Source organism: Glandiceps talaboti, chromosome 5 (assembly GCF_964340395.1).
Source record: "Glandiceps talaboti chromosome 5, keGlaTala1.1, whole genome shotgun sequence".
In the NCBI taxonomy this organism is placed as follows: Eukaryota; Metazoa; Hemichordata; class Enteropneusta; family Spengelidae; genus Glandiceps; species Glandiceps talaboti.
In genome coordinates, this window is record NC_135553.1 from 21286949 (window position 1) to 21300081 (window position 13133).

Here is a 13133-nt window from a genome sequence, read left to right on the forward strand (position 1 = left end):
GCGATTGTTAATTCTTGTAATATCAGTGTCTTAGGTAAGATTGCAGTCACAAACACCGCCCCAAGGGGAGGGCTGCCAGCAGAATTGAGGATGGGGTGCTTGATTTTTGTTTATCATGGGGGGGGGGGGGAGTAAACTAAACAAATCATTGTTACATTAACACAACGATATCATTATCACAAAAAAATGGACGAGAAAACACTCGTATATTGATCAGGTTAATTTGCATAATTATTTTGTTATCGTTAATGGCACGTTCGTTTTAATAATTCACAGCTGAATGCAACATGTGAGTGAAGTAATTGTGATAAACCTTTCATCGTCGTAGACTACACCCTCTTTTACGGCACCGTCCAAGACGGTGTCGCGGGAGAAATAACAGCTCTTGTTTGCGAGAATAAAACCTTTAAACGAAATACCTTTGAATAAGCTATATGATTCAATAATTATATTCAATTTTTTTCTTTAAGAAAATTATCACTTTAAATGCATATCTGGTTTGTATCGAACTTCTGTAGTACCGACTCTGTTGAAAGTATGATCAACAAGGAATTAACCGAAACCATTCCTGGCTTAACAAAAGGCTCGCCTGAGTTTAAAGATTGCATTGATCTCTTGGTGAAGATTGTGGAAAGCAAAGAATTCACTAAGCTAGTAAGTATATACCTTAATAAACAGTTTAAATGACACTGTCATGATCGTGTACCTCCCATCTCGTCTAGGAAAATATTACTGTACATGTACAAATACATTTTCCTCTGTTCGTAATTTTCATAATTTTGCATTACAGGGAGCTCAGGCTCAGTTAGTTTTGTTTACAAATACAAACAAACAAGTAAACAAGCAAACAAATTACAAACAAATAAACCAGAAAACAAACAAACACATAAAAATAAACCGATAAATGAGTACATAAATACATTGATAGACAACAACAAACAAACAAACAAACAAACAAACAAACAAACAAACAAACAAACAAACAAACAAACAAACAAACAAACAAACAAACAAACAAACACTACACCCCCCCACACACACACATGTAGTCAACAATGGAAATGAGATGCCCTAGGGTATCTCCATTGGTGTCTATGGGGGGGGGGGGGTTAGTTGTTGGTTTGTTTACTTGTTTATTTATTTATTGTTTACTTGTTTGTTTGTTATAAACAAAACTAACTGAGCCTGAGCTCCCTGTGCGTGTATCTTATGATTTAGATTTGAGCTTCGATGGGTGAATCGAGGTCACGGTGAACTCCCAGCTCTCCTGAGTTAATGCTTTTAGTGAATATGACTAGATGACAATATAAGTGTCATTTAGAAATCCCAATTATCAATATTTCGGTCTGTACACCATTTGAATCTTATACCTCACAGTCATATAAATAAAATTAAAACGAGATTCATTTATAAATTTATACTTTTATTTTGATATTATTTTAATTCTGAAACAGCTCGCACAGCGGCTCAATGACTGGTACGCATTCGCGTCCTACATTCTATGTGAAGTTTCTTTGGTGGTTTTACCCAAGGATGCAGTGCGGCTCAATGACTATGCAAGCATGAGTGTTCTATAAACTATGTGCATTCTCCACGCGGAGGGCGCTATCTACAAAATTATCGTGAGGCATGAGACAGCCGGTCACAAATGAATCTACCCTGCACGAGCTTATGGGCTTTGCCTGGTTATGATATTAAGGAATGAAGGGTCATCATAATATAATTTGTCACAAATGATATAAACATGAATTATTTAATACTATGAATACATGGAAGTATGTATTGTGATGTAAAATCGAATGTGCCCTAATATCCAGCGAATTTCCTTGTCAAACATGAAATATTGAAGATTTTTTTATAGTTTATTTACAAAGGTAAGCGTCGCTATCCTAAAAAGACACGACAACGTTTGCTTCCAACATGCATGTAATTCAAGTTAGTCTGTGAGGGTTCTCTTTGGTAAGCAACGTGGGGATTTTATGGCTATTGCAGGGGGGGGGGGGGGGCTCACAGTCTACTGATTTAAATATTGCTATTTTTTACATATACATTTTTATATTTGTACATTTCAGATAACTCTGTTTGACATTGAGGAAAGTAAATACAACGACATTGATGGAGCAATCTTGCATAGCATCTTACAAGGTGATCCAGCCTGTCAAACCGATAATATATAATATAATATAATATAATATAATATAATATAATATAATATAATATATAATAATATACAATACAATACAATACACTACAATACAATACAATACAATACAATACAATACAATATAACATAATATAATATAATATATATTATATGTGTGTGTGTGCGTGCGTGCGTGCGTGCGTGCGTATGTATGTATGTATGTATGTATGTATGTATGTATGTATGTATGTATGTATATGTATGTATGTATGTATGTATGTATGTATGTATGTATGTATGTATGTATGTATGTATGTATGTATGTATGTATTTTCCAGTCCAGATTTTAGCGATGGCGTCTCCAGTGTTGGGGAAATACGTGACCACAACTATTAAGCTTATTATAGATTTTAATCATGTTAATACAACTTATACAGATATGTTTGCACAATAAAAATTCAAATGTGCGTATTACAACTTTCTAACAGTACACATTTCATCGAATGTAACTTGAACTAAAATCAAACCATTTTATACCCGTACGTAGCTCCAGCCATATCAGAAAGTGTATACGGACAGTTAGAGTTGGCTTTAAATTTAAATCGATGTGACATTGCCAGAAATGAAATCATTACAGCTGAAAAACGGAGAGAATGGCAGGTCAGTGTATTTACTGTAACACGTAAAATGTCAAGGTTTATCCTCCGATATTGTAATGCATTGTTACGATATGAAACATTTGTAGTGGATGCAAGAAGGAGAAACAAGTTAATTGTGACCAACACCGTTTTACCTTTATATATCTGAGTCTATTTTCAAATTTGTCTTTTTTTACAGTCGGTAAATGTCGATGATATTATGACGAAAGCTCTAAAAGAGAACAAGGCAGATTTCATCGAGCTCTTTCTTGCTCATTTAGTTAACCTAGAGGAATTCTTGACATCTGAAAGATTGGAAGAACTCTACGAGGTCAGTATTCAGGCTAAAGTGTGTATTGTTTAGTTTGCTAAAAATGTATATACCCTTTTGGCCTTTAAAAAATGTGCGGTTCCCATTACGCTCAATTTTAAATGTTATTTTTCATGTGTAAGTGTCTAGTTTAGTTAGTTATGTTTTCCGTTGTTTTCCATATGGTCCCTGTGTTATTGGTTTCTTCCCATCAGATGTACAGCCATTACAGATTGGAAGAAGTTTTATATCGTCTTTTTAAGGCGATGTCAGTTTCCACGTTCAGTATTTCTCGTGAGACTTAAACAATTTTCGCGATTTTATTTTTTTTTCTCGAATACGTAAATTTTTTAGGGTCGGCAGTGTAAAACTAGGTGGGGTCGGGTAACCTGAACCAAAGAATTTTTTTAGGCCATGACAATTTCGTAATTCAATAGCAATCGGTTGAGTAGAAACAAATATCTTGTAAACATTGTTACATCTTATCGCCTAGCAGGATAGGAATTGTTACATTTTTATCCACGCGACATTCCAGCCATTGTATACTTTGTTACAATGTAGAAGATTTGGCGAAAATTGTTACATTTTGATCCACGTGACATGCCTTGAATCCTACACTTTGTTACAAAGTACATGATTTAGCGATGATCTGATTAAAATGGCAGCTCAGGCTATGCAATAGTGTAGCAATGTGGGAGAGATTTCTGTTATGTCAAGCGATGCTATTTGTGAGATTTTTGTTGAGCTGGACGATCAAATGTAGCAATGCTATATGAGACGTTTGTCAAGCCAGACAACTATTCTTTTGAACTCAACCGACACTCATTGTAAACGTAGTTTTATATTTATATATCGTGGGTATACGTTCTGGCAGAAATGTGCTGAAATAAAAGGGGGGGGGGGGCTTTCACGAATTGTCTACGTCGAATTGTCGATGGGTGAAATACACCGGTGCTTGCTTGTAAAATTGCGCAATAAATACATCATTTAAAAAAACAATTCCTTTAATACAGGTCATCAACATGCCCAATTGTATTGATGGTAAGACGAGTTGTACAGATATCCTTCAGGAACAACTTCAAAGCGGCGAAGGTGTAAGTAATTTATAGAACGGAAATTTTAAAAAACATAACCATGTTTGTTGTAAATTGAACTATGGAATAAATTTATGACCATTTCAAAATTCCTCTGCAATTTGAAATACCACAAATGCCCTGTTGATATTTGTCACGGTCCATAACATAAAGCTTGGTTGAAGCGTCTCAAATCATCTTTTTCTCTCTCCTCTTTTTCGGTGACAATATCTCCAATGAGATCTAGCTTTTGTGTGTATGCCAGATATAAGCTTATGTTATCGACAACGTGTTGCCTAGTAGTATTTGTCACGTCACGTAGATATACAGACAGATGCATCACAGTCCCTCTGTGATATCACAAATCGCACAGGTTTATTGTCATGTGGGGGTGTGTGCAACAAGCACGGAAGACAACACGCGAGTGCAAAACAGTGTTGGGAAGTTACTGATCTGAAGAGAGCCTCGATGACTCACGAGTGTTTTAGAAGTGATGCGGATTTATGACTCGTCAATAGCGATATTTTGTTACAGGTAATTGTGACGCCAACTGCTTTGTCAGAATGGACATTTAATCCTGAAGAAATCCTTACAAATTTTATAAAGTTTATAAAGTTAATTTCCAGTGTCGCAAACTTGTTCATACTCTTTGCAGGAAGTGAAAGAAATACTGTTCAAAGTCGGAAAATTACTGAAGGACTTAACTCGGGATGAATGTGGCGTTCTCTATCAGGAAAAGGGTGCAAAGTCGGAGGAAAGTGGAGACACTAATCAGGAAAAGGTACAGTAATTAAGACCGAGAATTGGAAATAATTTATCCTTCCAATATTTACTTTTTAATCATCTACAGACCAATAAAATCTGTCTTAACAGTCAGCAATACACAATTTAGAAAAGGTTTCATTAAAATAATTTGAATATTTACAAATGTTCATTTTTTGACCGTTTTGAATTGAAATGTCTAATGATGAATTAACAAGAGCATTGTGCAACATGCATTTGGAAAAAATGCAATAATTGTTTCATTATGAAAATGACTTTACAGGACTAATTCGGTCGTAATCCTAATTAACACAGTTCATATCTATGGCTTATTCAATGGTAAAATATTGATATAAAAATACTACCGATGGTAGTATAAGAGAGATCGAGAACAAGTAAACTTTTTGAGCCTCGCGATGCATCCGTGGAATTCAAAATGGCCGTTGGCAAATATATTTATTTGCGTACTAAAATAACTATAATCTGACAAGACAACTGATTAAAATCTTGAAAAATACAACTACAAAGAAACAAAAAAAAAAAACGAATAAAAAAATTAATATATCGATATCAGTTGATAGCAACATAAAATTGTTTGCAGAATGACATCTGTTATTCATCTATTGCAGATGAAAAAAGTTGATAATGCTGACAAACACTTATTTCTATGGGCGGTGTTACTGAATAGAATGGCGTTAGCAAAGCTGTTTTGGAGGAGACTGAGAACCTGCAATATAGGTAATGTATGTTCAATCCGACAATTATGTAATCATTCCGGAATATTTCCTTCGCTCAGTTTAGTAAAATAAGAGTGACATAGGTGACCTTGTCGTTACGATTCGAAGACTAGTGCAAGTAGTTGCAATATCCAAATGCCTCTTGTAGGTTTCAGGGACTCTTAGTAGAATGAAGGAAAAATGGTTTGGAGTAATATAATTATAAACCAGGGTAATTTAAATTAAAAATAAAACAATTGGGTAACAATTTTTTTTACAATTATGTAAACTAAAATGTCATCTGTGTGCTTTCCTCCTGATTTGCCAGTAAACTAATCTTGTTATTTCAAGGCGGTAGTTTTCACACTCATGTTTCTCACCGTAACACTTTAAAAAGGCTGGTTAATAAAACAGTAGATGTAATCGTTCGTGATAGTCTCAATTCATCGTACATTTGACAGTGTAGGTGACTTAAAAGTGATAATGAACGCCAGGGTACATTTGTTTTATTAAACGTCCTGAATTACAGCAATAAACAATCATATACGCATTTTGAGGGAACGCCATCTTACCATCAGTTACGTTGAGATTTCTTCTAACCCTGCCGTAGAGGGCATAAATATAAAAAAGAGAGAATATTTCGTCTGATTGAAGAAACACAGGATCGGTCAGGTAAAACCAAAGACAAGACAATTTTTTTTCAAATATAAACTAGTATTCAAATAAAAACAAAACGTAAATGATAAAAAAAAAAAGCATTGTATGGTACAGCTTGTAATAAATTCGTATATATTTTTGTTTAATTGGCAATTAGGAGCTGCATTAATAGCCGCTAGGATCCTGAAGCATTTATCAAAATACGCACAAAAAAATGAAGAACTTTCTTTGTGTGGCTATTTAACAAATCATGCGAGGTAAGTTGTCTTTGACCAAATTTTGTCCTTTCAAATCGCACAACGGCTTTGTTGAGAAATTACTCGATTTGAATGGTACACGAAAACAATCTCGGATATACTTTTTACTCTTACTCTCCATGTTACCCAAATAGACGAACAGTAAGTTATTTTCATCAACGTATACCATTTCATCTTCTCCTATCCTTTTAGTGAGTTTGAAGATCTAGCCATTGGAGTGTTGGACCACTGTTATGAAGATGACAAAAAGAAGGCAAAGTTATCCTTAGTGCGAACATTGCGTGATTGGGGCAATTCGACATGTATCCAAATCGCGTATTCCAGTGAATTGATGAAATTCATTGAACACGATTGCTGTCAAACTAAATTACAGAGAGCTTGGAAAGGGAATTTACAAATACATTCCACACTGCAGTGGATAGGAGTAAGTATAATCAGACCAAATATTACATTGCTAATTACTGTCAAAGTAACAATACATTCTACGATGCAGTGGGTACGAGTAATAAAAAAAATAAGTACAACCAGAACAAAGTATATTGCTAATTACTGTCAAGTAACAAATACATTCTACGAGGCAGTGGATAAAAAACACCATACAGTACTGCCAAACTAAATTACAGAGAGTGAGAAAAAAGTTAGCAGAATTCATACAAAATGGTTTTTAATCAATTATTACAATTTAAAAGTTAAAATGTTGAAGGATAATTTTGCGAAGGGTTAGCACTAAGAGAATTTCAGTGGTCTGAGTTTTAAATGAGTCGCACGGTCTGCAACTTTTAAGTATTTTTTCATCATAACTGCTGTGATACTGTTTTCTCATACCATATGAATAAAATGACGTCACCGTTTTCTTATATAATTTAGACTACAGTATCACATCAGTTTATACGGTAGGAGTTTTGTCAGTGGCTGCTGGTTTTTTAGACGAGTGATAGTGAATGGTAATTAGCTATATGTAACCTTTTATTTAGATAGAAATATGACGAAAACTACTTTCAAGTAGCAGGCCAAGTCCCTTTAAGATTACCACGCGGATCTAAGATGTGCAAATAGGATATACGTTTGATATGCATTTTTGATTTATAACTTGTTTACTTTCATTTCCTTTATTTATTCTCCATAGTTTGCTGTTGGCACACTTTTCCCAATCTTTCCATTCATGACTTTTCTGTGGAAAGACTACGTCGAAATCGAAGCAGAAGGTCGAGAGCATGCGCAAAAAGCGGATATTACGGATAATAAAATACACAATTATTTGTTCAGGGGCAAATCTGAGATCAAATCATGCGGTAAAGCAGAGGAAGTACGCCATTCTGGTGGAAGTATAGACGATGTTACTTTTTGGGAGGGACTTACATATTACTATACAGCCCCGGTTACTAAATTCATGTATAATGTAGTGAGTTGGAATATTTCGTAGTTCTATTATATATATCTATATCTATATCTATATCTATATCTATATATATATATATACTATATATATTTATATACATATATATACATATATATATATATATATATATATATATATATATATATATATATATATATATGTGTGTGTGTGTGTGTGTGTGTGTGTGTGTGTGTTTTTACCTTGTCGATAAGCGTTATCATGACTCGAGTTTTCTAATCATGCAAAACTAGAAATTTGCAGATATTGCACAATTGCATATCATTCATCATATAAACATTTTTCGGACATGGTAACAACGTTATTTTCTTCTATCAGTCCACTCAGAATTTTGGAAAGTTATGATGTTCATAAATGTATTTAAGCTACCCTTTAATACTAGTATATCTTGTCTATCAATTAAATAAATATATAGATACCACACACTGCTATTGATATCAACCGCTAAAAGACAACCGAAATGGAGTTAGGCAATTTAATTACATAATTCACACATCACCAGGAGATGTGTTATCAATACTCATGTTTTGGTGTATACTTTTCTTCATATTTTATACTGAATCCGTGTGGCAGTTAGCAAAGTTTGGTATTGAAAGATAAAAAAATTACAGATTTTGTTACATTTGGTGTTTTTCAGATTGCCTACATTATACTATTATTTCTGTTCGGTTTATTCATTTTGACCGACTTGCATGATGGGAAGCCAAGTACCATTGAGTATGTTGTTATCATTTGGGTAGGAACATTGATCGTGGATGAATTTCGACAGGTAAAAGGGTTATTTCAGTAATTTGTTGTTCACTAATATTAAAAGCATTCTACCCTTGCTACATATATGGTCACATGCGCCTCATAGCGCGTAATTTAGACCAACATTAGTTCTGGACATTTGAATTCAATTTGAATAAGTAATATCAGTTCTTGAATTAAAATGTATTTAAATCGATGCCACCACATTCAACTTACTTCAGTGGGCGGGAATTTGTATGATAAATCTGCTTTCTGTTTAAAACAAGGTCGCCAATCGATAATATTAGCCCAAAGAGGTGTATGGTTGTCACCTCTCCATGAGTTGCCGAGTACCTGTTGCGTATCATCGATCGAACTACGTATGCATGGATTGAAATTAAATCACTAGTTTGGTTGAAGATATCTGTTAATGTAATTAGTTGGACATGTTATTACCATAACATTCTTCAGTGGTGTTAGCAAGACAGCGATGTCTACTCTGAACTATTCCATTATAGTAACGGCTACGTATACATGACATTGAATGTAATTATCTTCAATTCCATTACAGGTGTTCACACGACAGCCAAACACCTTTAGATACAAAGTATACAGCTGGGCCTCCGAGATTTGGAATAGGTTTGACCTTGTCATGTATCTCCTGTTTATCCTGTCACTCATCCTACGACTAAGTCTTCCAGCAAGTGCATTTTCAGCAGCTAGGGTCAGCTATAGCGTGACATTCATATGTTTCTGCGTGCGACTGCTTCCTATGGGTTTTGTGAGTCAGGATATTGGACCAAAAGTGATAATGATCCTGAAGATGGTGAGTAAATGTACATTCGTGTTTGGAAATCTTTTCTGCTCTCCACGAAGAGATCAAATGAAAATGTTTATACGGACGTCGACGTTGATAAATTATTTGTTTGCACACCTGTCTCCATAGTTACTGTAACAGTGGCAACCACTGTTGAAGTTACGGTAGGATGTTACAAATAACATCAGCTTTAAACACCAGAGTGCATACATTTAGTAGCTGCTGTGGTCTCGAAATGTAGCTCAGATATATTTGTAAAATTGAATGATATGGCTGCTACGGTAATAGTAAGCAATTTTACTATGAACATGTGCACTCTGTTGAAGGTATGTACAAGAAAAATAAATATTAGGTGTGTATTTATCTCTGAAAACAACAGTCAAGAAAATCCCTGGATGGCCAAAGTTAGAGAAATGTGGAAACCAATACTAGTAATCTATTAACGTCCGTATAAACATTTTCGTTCTGTCGAAAATTGAAACCAATGTAACCGTCCTAATTTGGCTTTGTTCGGACTGTTTTTAACAAAAGATTAATCTGTGCATCGGTACTGCTATCCTGAGCATAGCATAATGTTTATTGTGTAAGTTTTGTTGTGTAACTGATTTGTCGATCATAAATTGGCTTAATAATAATCGAAAACTCAAATCACTCTAGGCAAAAAAAAAATTGTTTCTGGTCAGCGCGCGCATTGTACAACCGACATTTGTAATAATTGCCGAAATTTGTAATAAACCGAAATTTGTTTTATTACACGAAAAACGTGATTTTTTATTACAAATATCGGCGTTATTACAAATTTCGGCAATTATTACAAATGTCGGTTGTACAGCGCATCACTTAAGTACCATCGCTTCGGCCTTGTTTTTGTGTGTGTTTAAATTTGTCCTGTCCATGTAGTCTGCACATCTGAGGGAAAACACAAAAATAACACCTCCCTACTTCAGTAAAGACAACTGCAGAACCAATCGTGAACAAGCAACTGACATCTGCCCCCACATACACACTTAAGCTTGCTCTAAAGAACTAAATAAAATAAAAAGAACAGTAACTGTCATAAATAATAGACTGAGTTACAGGTTTGTTCAAAGGCCTACACTTTCGTTGAGAATTAAAACAAAATCACATCCTCGCACCATTTCAGACTAACTGTCCTGACCAGAAACAATTCTTTCCTTTTTGGTCTTACAACCGTTGACTAAATATCAATCCAATTGTTAGTATATATGTCATATTTGCATATTGAAGACATGGTGTTTTATTTTCACAGTTGAACGACCTCCTGTATTTTCTGTTCATTCTCGTTGTCTTCATCGTCGGCTTTGGTGTAGCCAATGAGGCTATCTTATATCCAAATATGAATCGCCAAGTCTACTTGATATTCAAGTCTATCTATAAACCATACTGGCAACTTTATGGAGAGCTATTTCTAGAAGAGATTGAAGGTACAGTACTATCAATTTTTCACATAATATGTGTAAATTATCTATTGATTGATTGATTGATTGGTTGGTTGATTGATTGATTGATTGATTGATCGATTGATCGAATGGATGAATGAATGAATAAATGAATGAATGGATGGATGGATGGATGGATGGATGGATGGATGGAAGGATGAATGGATGGATGGATGGATGGATGGATGGATGAATGGATGAAATCATGGATGGATGGATCTTGATCAATCAATCAGTAGTCCAACCAAACAACCAACAGGTTAATCTCAATTGTATTTCAAGGTCTTATTGATAATGAAACCTGTTACGAAGACCCTCGGTACATGGATACCTGTCCACAAGTTGACGACTATCGGTGGGTAGCCCCTACATTGACAGCAATATACCTCCTGATTACCAACATATTGCTTATAAATCTACTTATCGCTATGTTCAGGTGAGTCTTTTCTCAACAAAAATCCAAAATATTATTAGAACCGACATTAGCTGAAAACTTAAATCCGGAATCGAACACGCCAATATGTCTCGCACACTTTCTAATGAGAGAACAGTCATTCCGTCATTCCAGTTAGCACTTATTTACAAAATGTTTTTCTTTTTTACATTTGCAGTTATACATTCCAGCGAGTGCAGAACAACGCAGAGACAATTTGGCGATTTTACCGATGTGGGTTAATACACGAGTATCGTGATAGACCTGCATTGGTACCACCATTGATTATCTTCAACCATATTTGGTTACTGGGTCGTTATTGTCTGAAAAAGAACAAAATGGAATCTCATACTCTAAGTAAGTGTTCTATTAACTACGTTGTTGTTTTATGTAATTGTAATCAACTATGCTAAATAGGTTCATTTGTTCTCGATATCAGACTCCTCTACGGTGGTGCATATCTATCTATCTATCTATCTATCTATCTATCTATCTATCTATCTATCTATCTATCTATCTATCTATCTATCTATCTATCTATCTATCTATCTATCTATCTATCTATCTATCTATCTATCTATCTATCTATCTATCTATCTATCTATCTATCTATCTATCTATCTATATATATATAATCTGCTAAGACAGTGCTCTATACCGCAGTGGCAGAGCGTGTATATATATATATATATATATATATATATATATATATATATATATATATATATATATATATATATATATATATATACATACATACATACACACATACGCACATACATACATACACACATACATACATACATACATACATACATACATACATACATACATACATAGACATACATATATATAAAATACGTTGTCTCTTCTCACATTTGATTACCTGATGACGAGCACATCCAGTTTTCACATGTACCTTTACGTTGTTATAATTGGCACCCTAATGTTACATATGAGCTAGGGGAAATTGAGATTTACTGAGGTGCGACGTCGCAAAGGGCCGGGGACTGTAAGCAAGTTAAATTTGCGATTTGAAGAAGCGTCAGACTTTCTTTGAATCTGGGGGGAGGGGGTATAATATACATGAGCTAATTAATCACATCTAAGTACCTCTCATCAACCCATCTCATCATGAAATATTGAAGAATGATTTGAATAACACAACACACACAGTAGTCACTAACGTGATGAAGTTATTATGTATATTGTATCATAATATTTAATGTTTTATTGTTATCTTATGCTATCTTGGATAGAAGTACGTGTTGACGGCCACAGAGAAGAATACTTGAATTTATTCGAAAGAAAACACATGGAGAATTATTTCATCAAGAAAAACCAGGATCATACGAATGCAACGATAAATACTTTGTCTTCTGTTAAATAGATGTACTACTATGGTGTAGATGTTGAGTATTGCTATCTTACCCGTACTTGACGTTGATTATGTGCTTTTTGAGGACTGAGTCTCTTAGACTATTATTTACAATATTTTCATTCTTTTACCATATACACCGTCCAGAGTTTGACCATTTACGATACAAATGTATATATGAAGAATTACTCCTATCTACTTCGAAGATGACTCCAATATGGTCTAACACTAAGCACATTTTAGGGGCGAAATCAATAGTTCAATGTAGGATAAAAAACTACAAAAATGTCGTCAAATTGAGACATAAAAGAATGTTCGCTATAGTAAATGCATGGCACTAAAA

The 13133-nt window shown here is 34.4% G+C and overlaps 1 protein-coding gene across 1 annotated transcript in view; it reads left to right on the plus strand.

The window, feature by feature from the left end:
* Nucleotides 1–12866, plus strand: part of LOC144435488 (transient receptor potential cation channel subfamily M member-like 2) — an 18583-nt gene extending 5717 nt beyond the window's left edge. The window contains exons 8-23 of the mRNA XM_078124080.1: nucleotides 519–654; nucleotides 2073–2145; nucleotides 2691–2803; nucleotides 2981–3112; nucleotides 4105–4185; nucleotides 4820–4922; nucleotides 5566–5664; nucleotides 6457–6556; nucleotides 6749–6980; nucleotides 7683–7958; nucleotides 8611–8742; nucleotides 9274–9528; nucleotides 10790–10964; nucleotides 11262–11415; nucleotides 11591–11769; nucleotides 12672–12866. Of these exons, the coding sequence (XP_077980206.1) occupies nucleotides 519–654; nucleotides 2073–2145; nucleotides 2691–2803; nucleotides 2981–3112; nucleotides 4105–4185; nucleotides 4820–4922; nucleotides 5566–5664; nucleotides 6457–6556; nucleotides 6749–6980; nucleotides 7683–7958; nucleotides 8611–8742; nucleotides 9274–9528; nucleotides 10790–10964; nucleotides 11262–11415; nucleotides 11591–11769; nucleotides 12672–12802 (2371 nt within the window). The 3' untranslated portion in view covers nucleotides 12803–12866. The remainder of the gene's footprint in view (nucleotides 1–518; nucleotides 655–2072; nucleotides 2146–2690; nucleotides 2804–2980; nucleotides 3113–4104; nucleotides 4186–4819; nucleotides 4923–5565; nucleotides 5665–6456; nucleotides 6557–6748; nucleotides 6981–7682; nucleotides 7959–8610; nucleotides 8743–9273; nucleotides 9529–10789; nucleotides 10965–11261; nucleotides 11416–11590; nucleotides 11770–12671) is intronic.
* The last annotated feature ends 267 nt before the right edge of the window (nucleotides 12867–13133 follow it).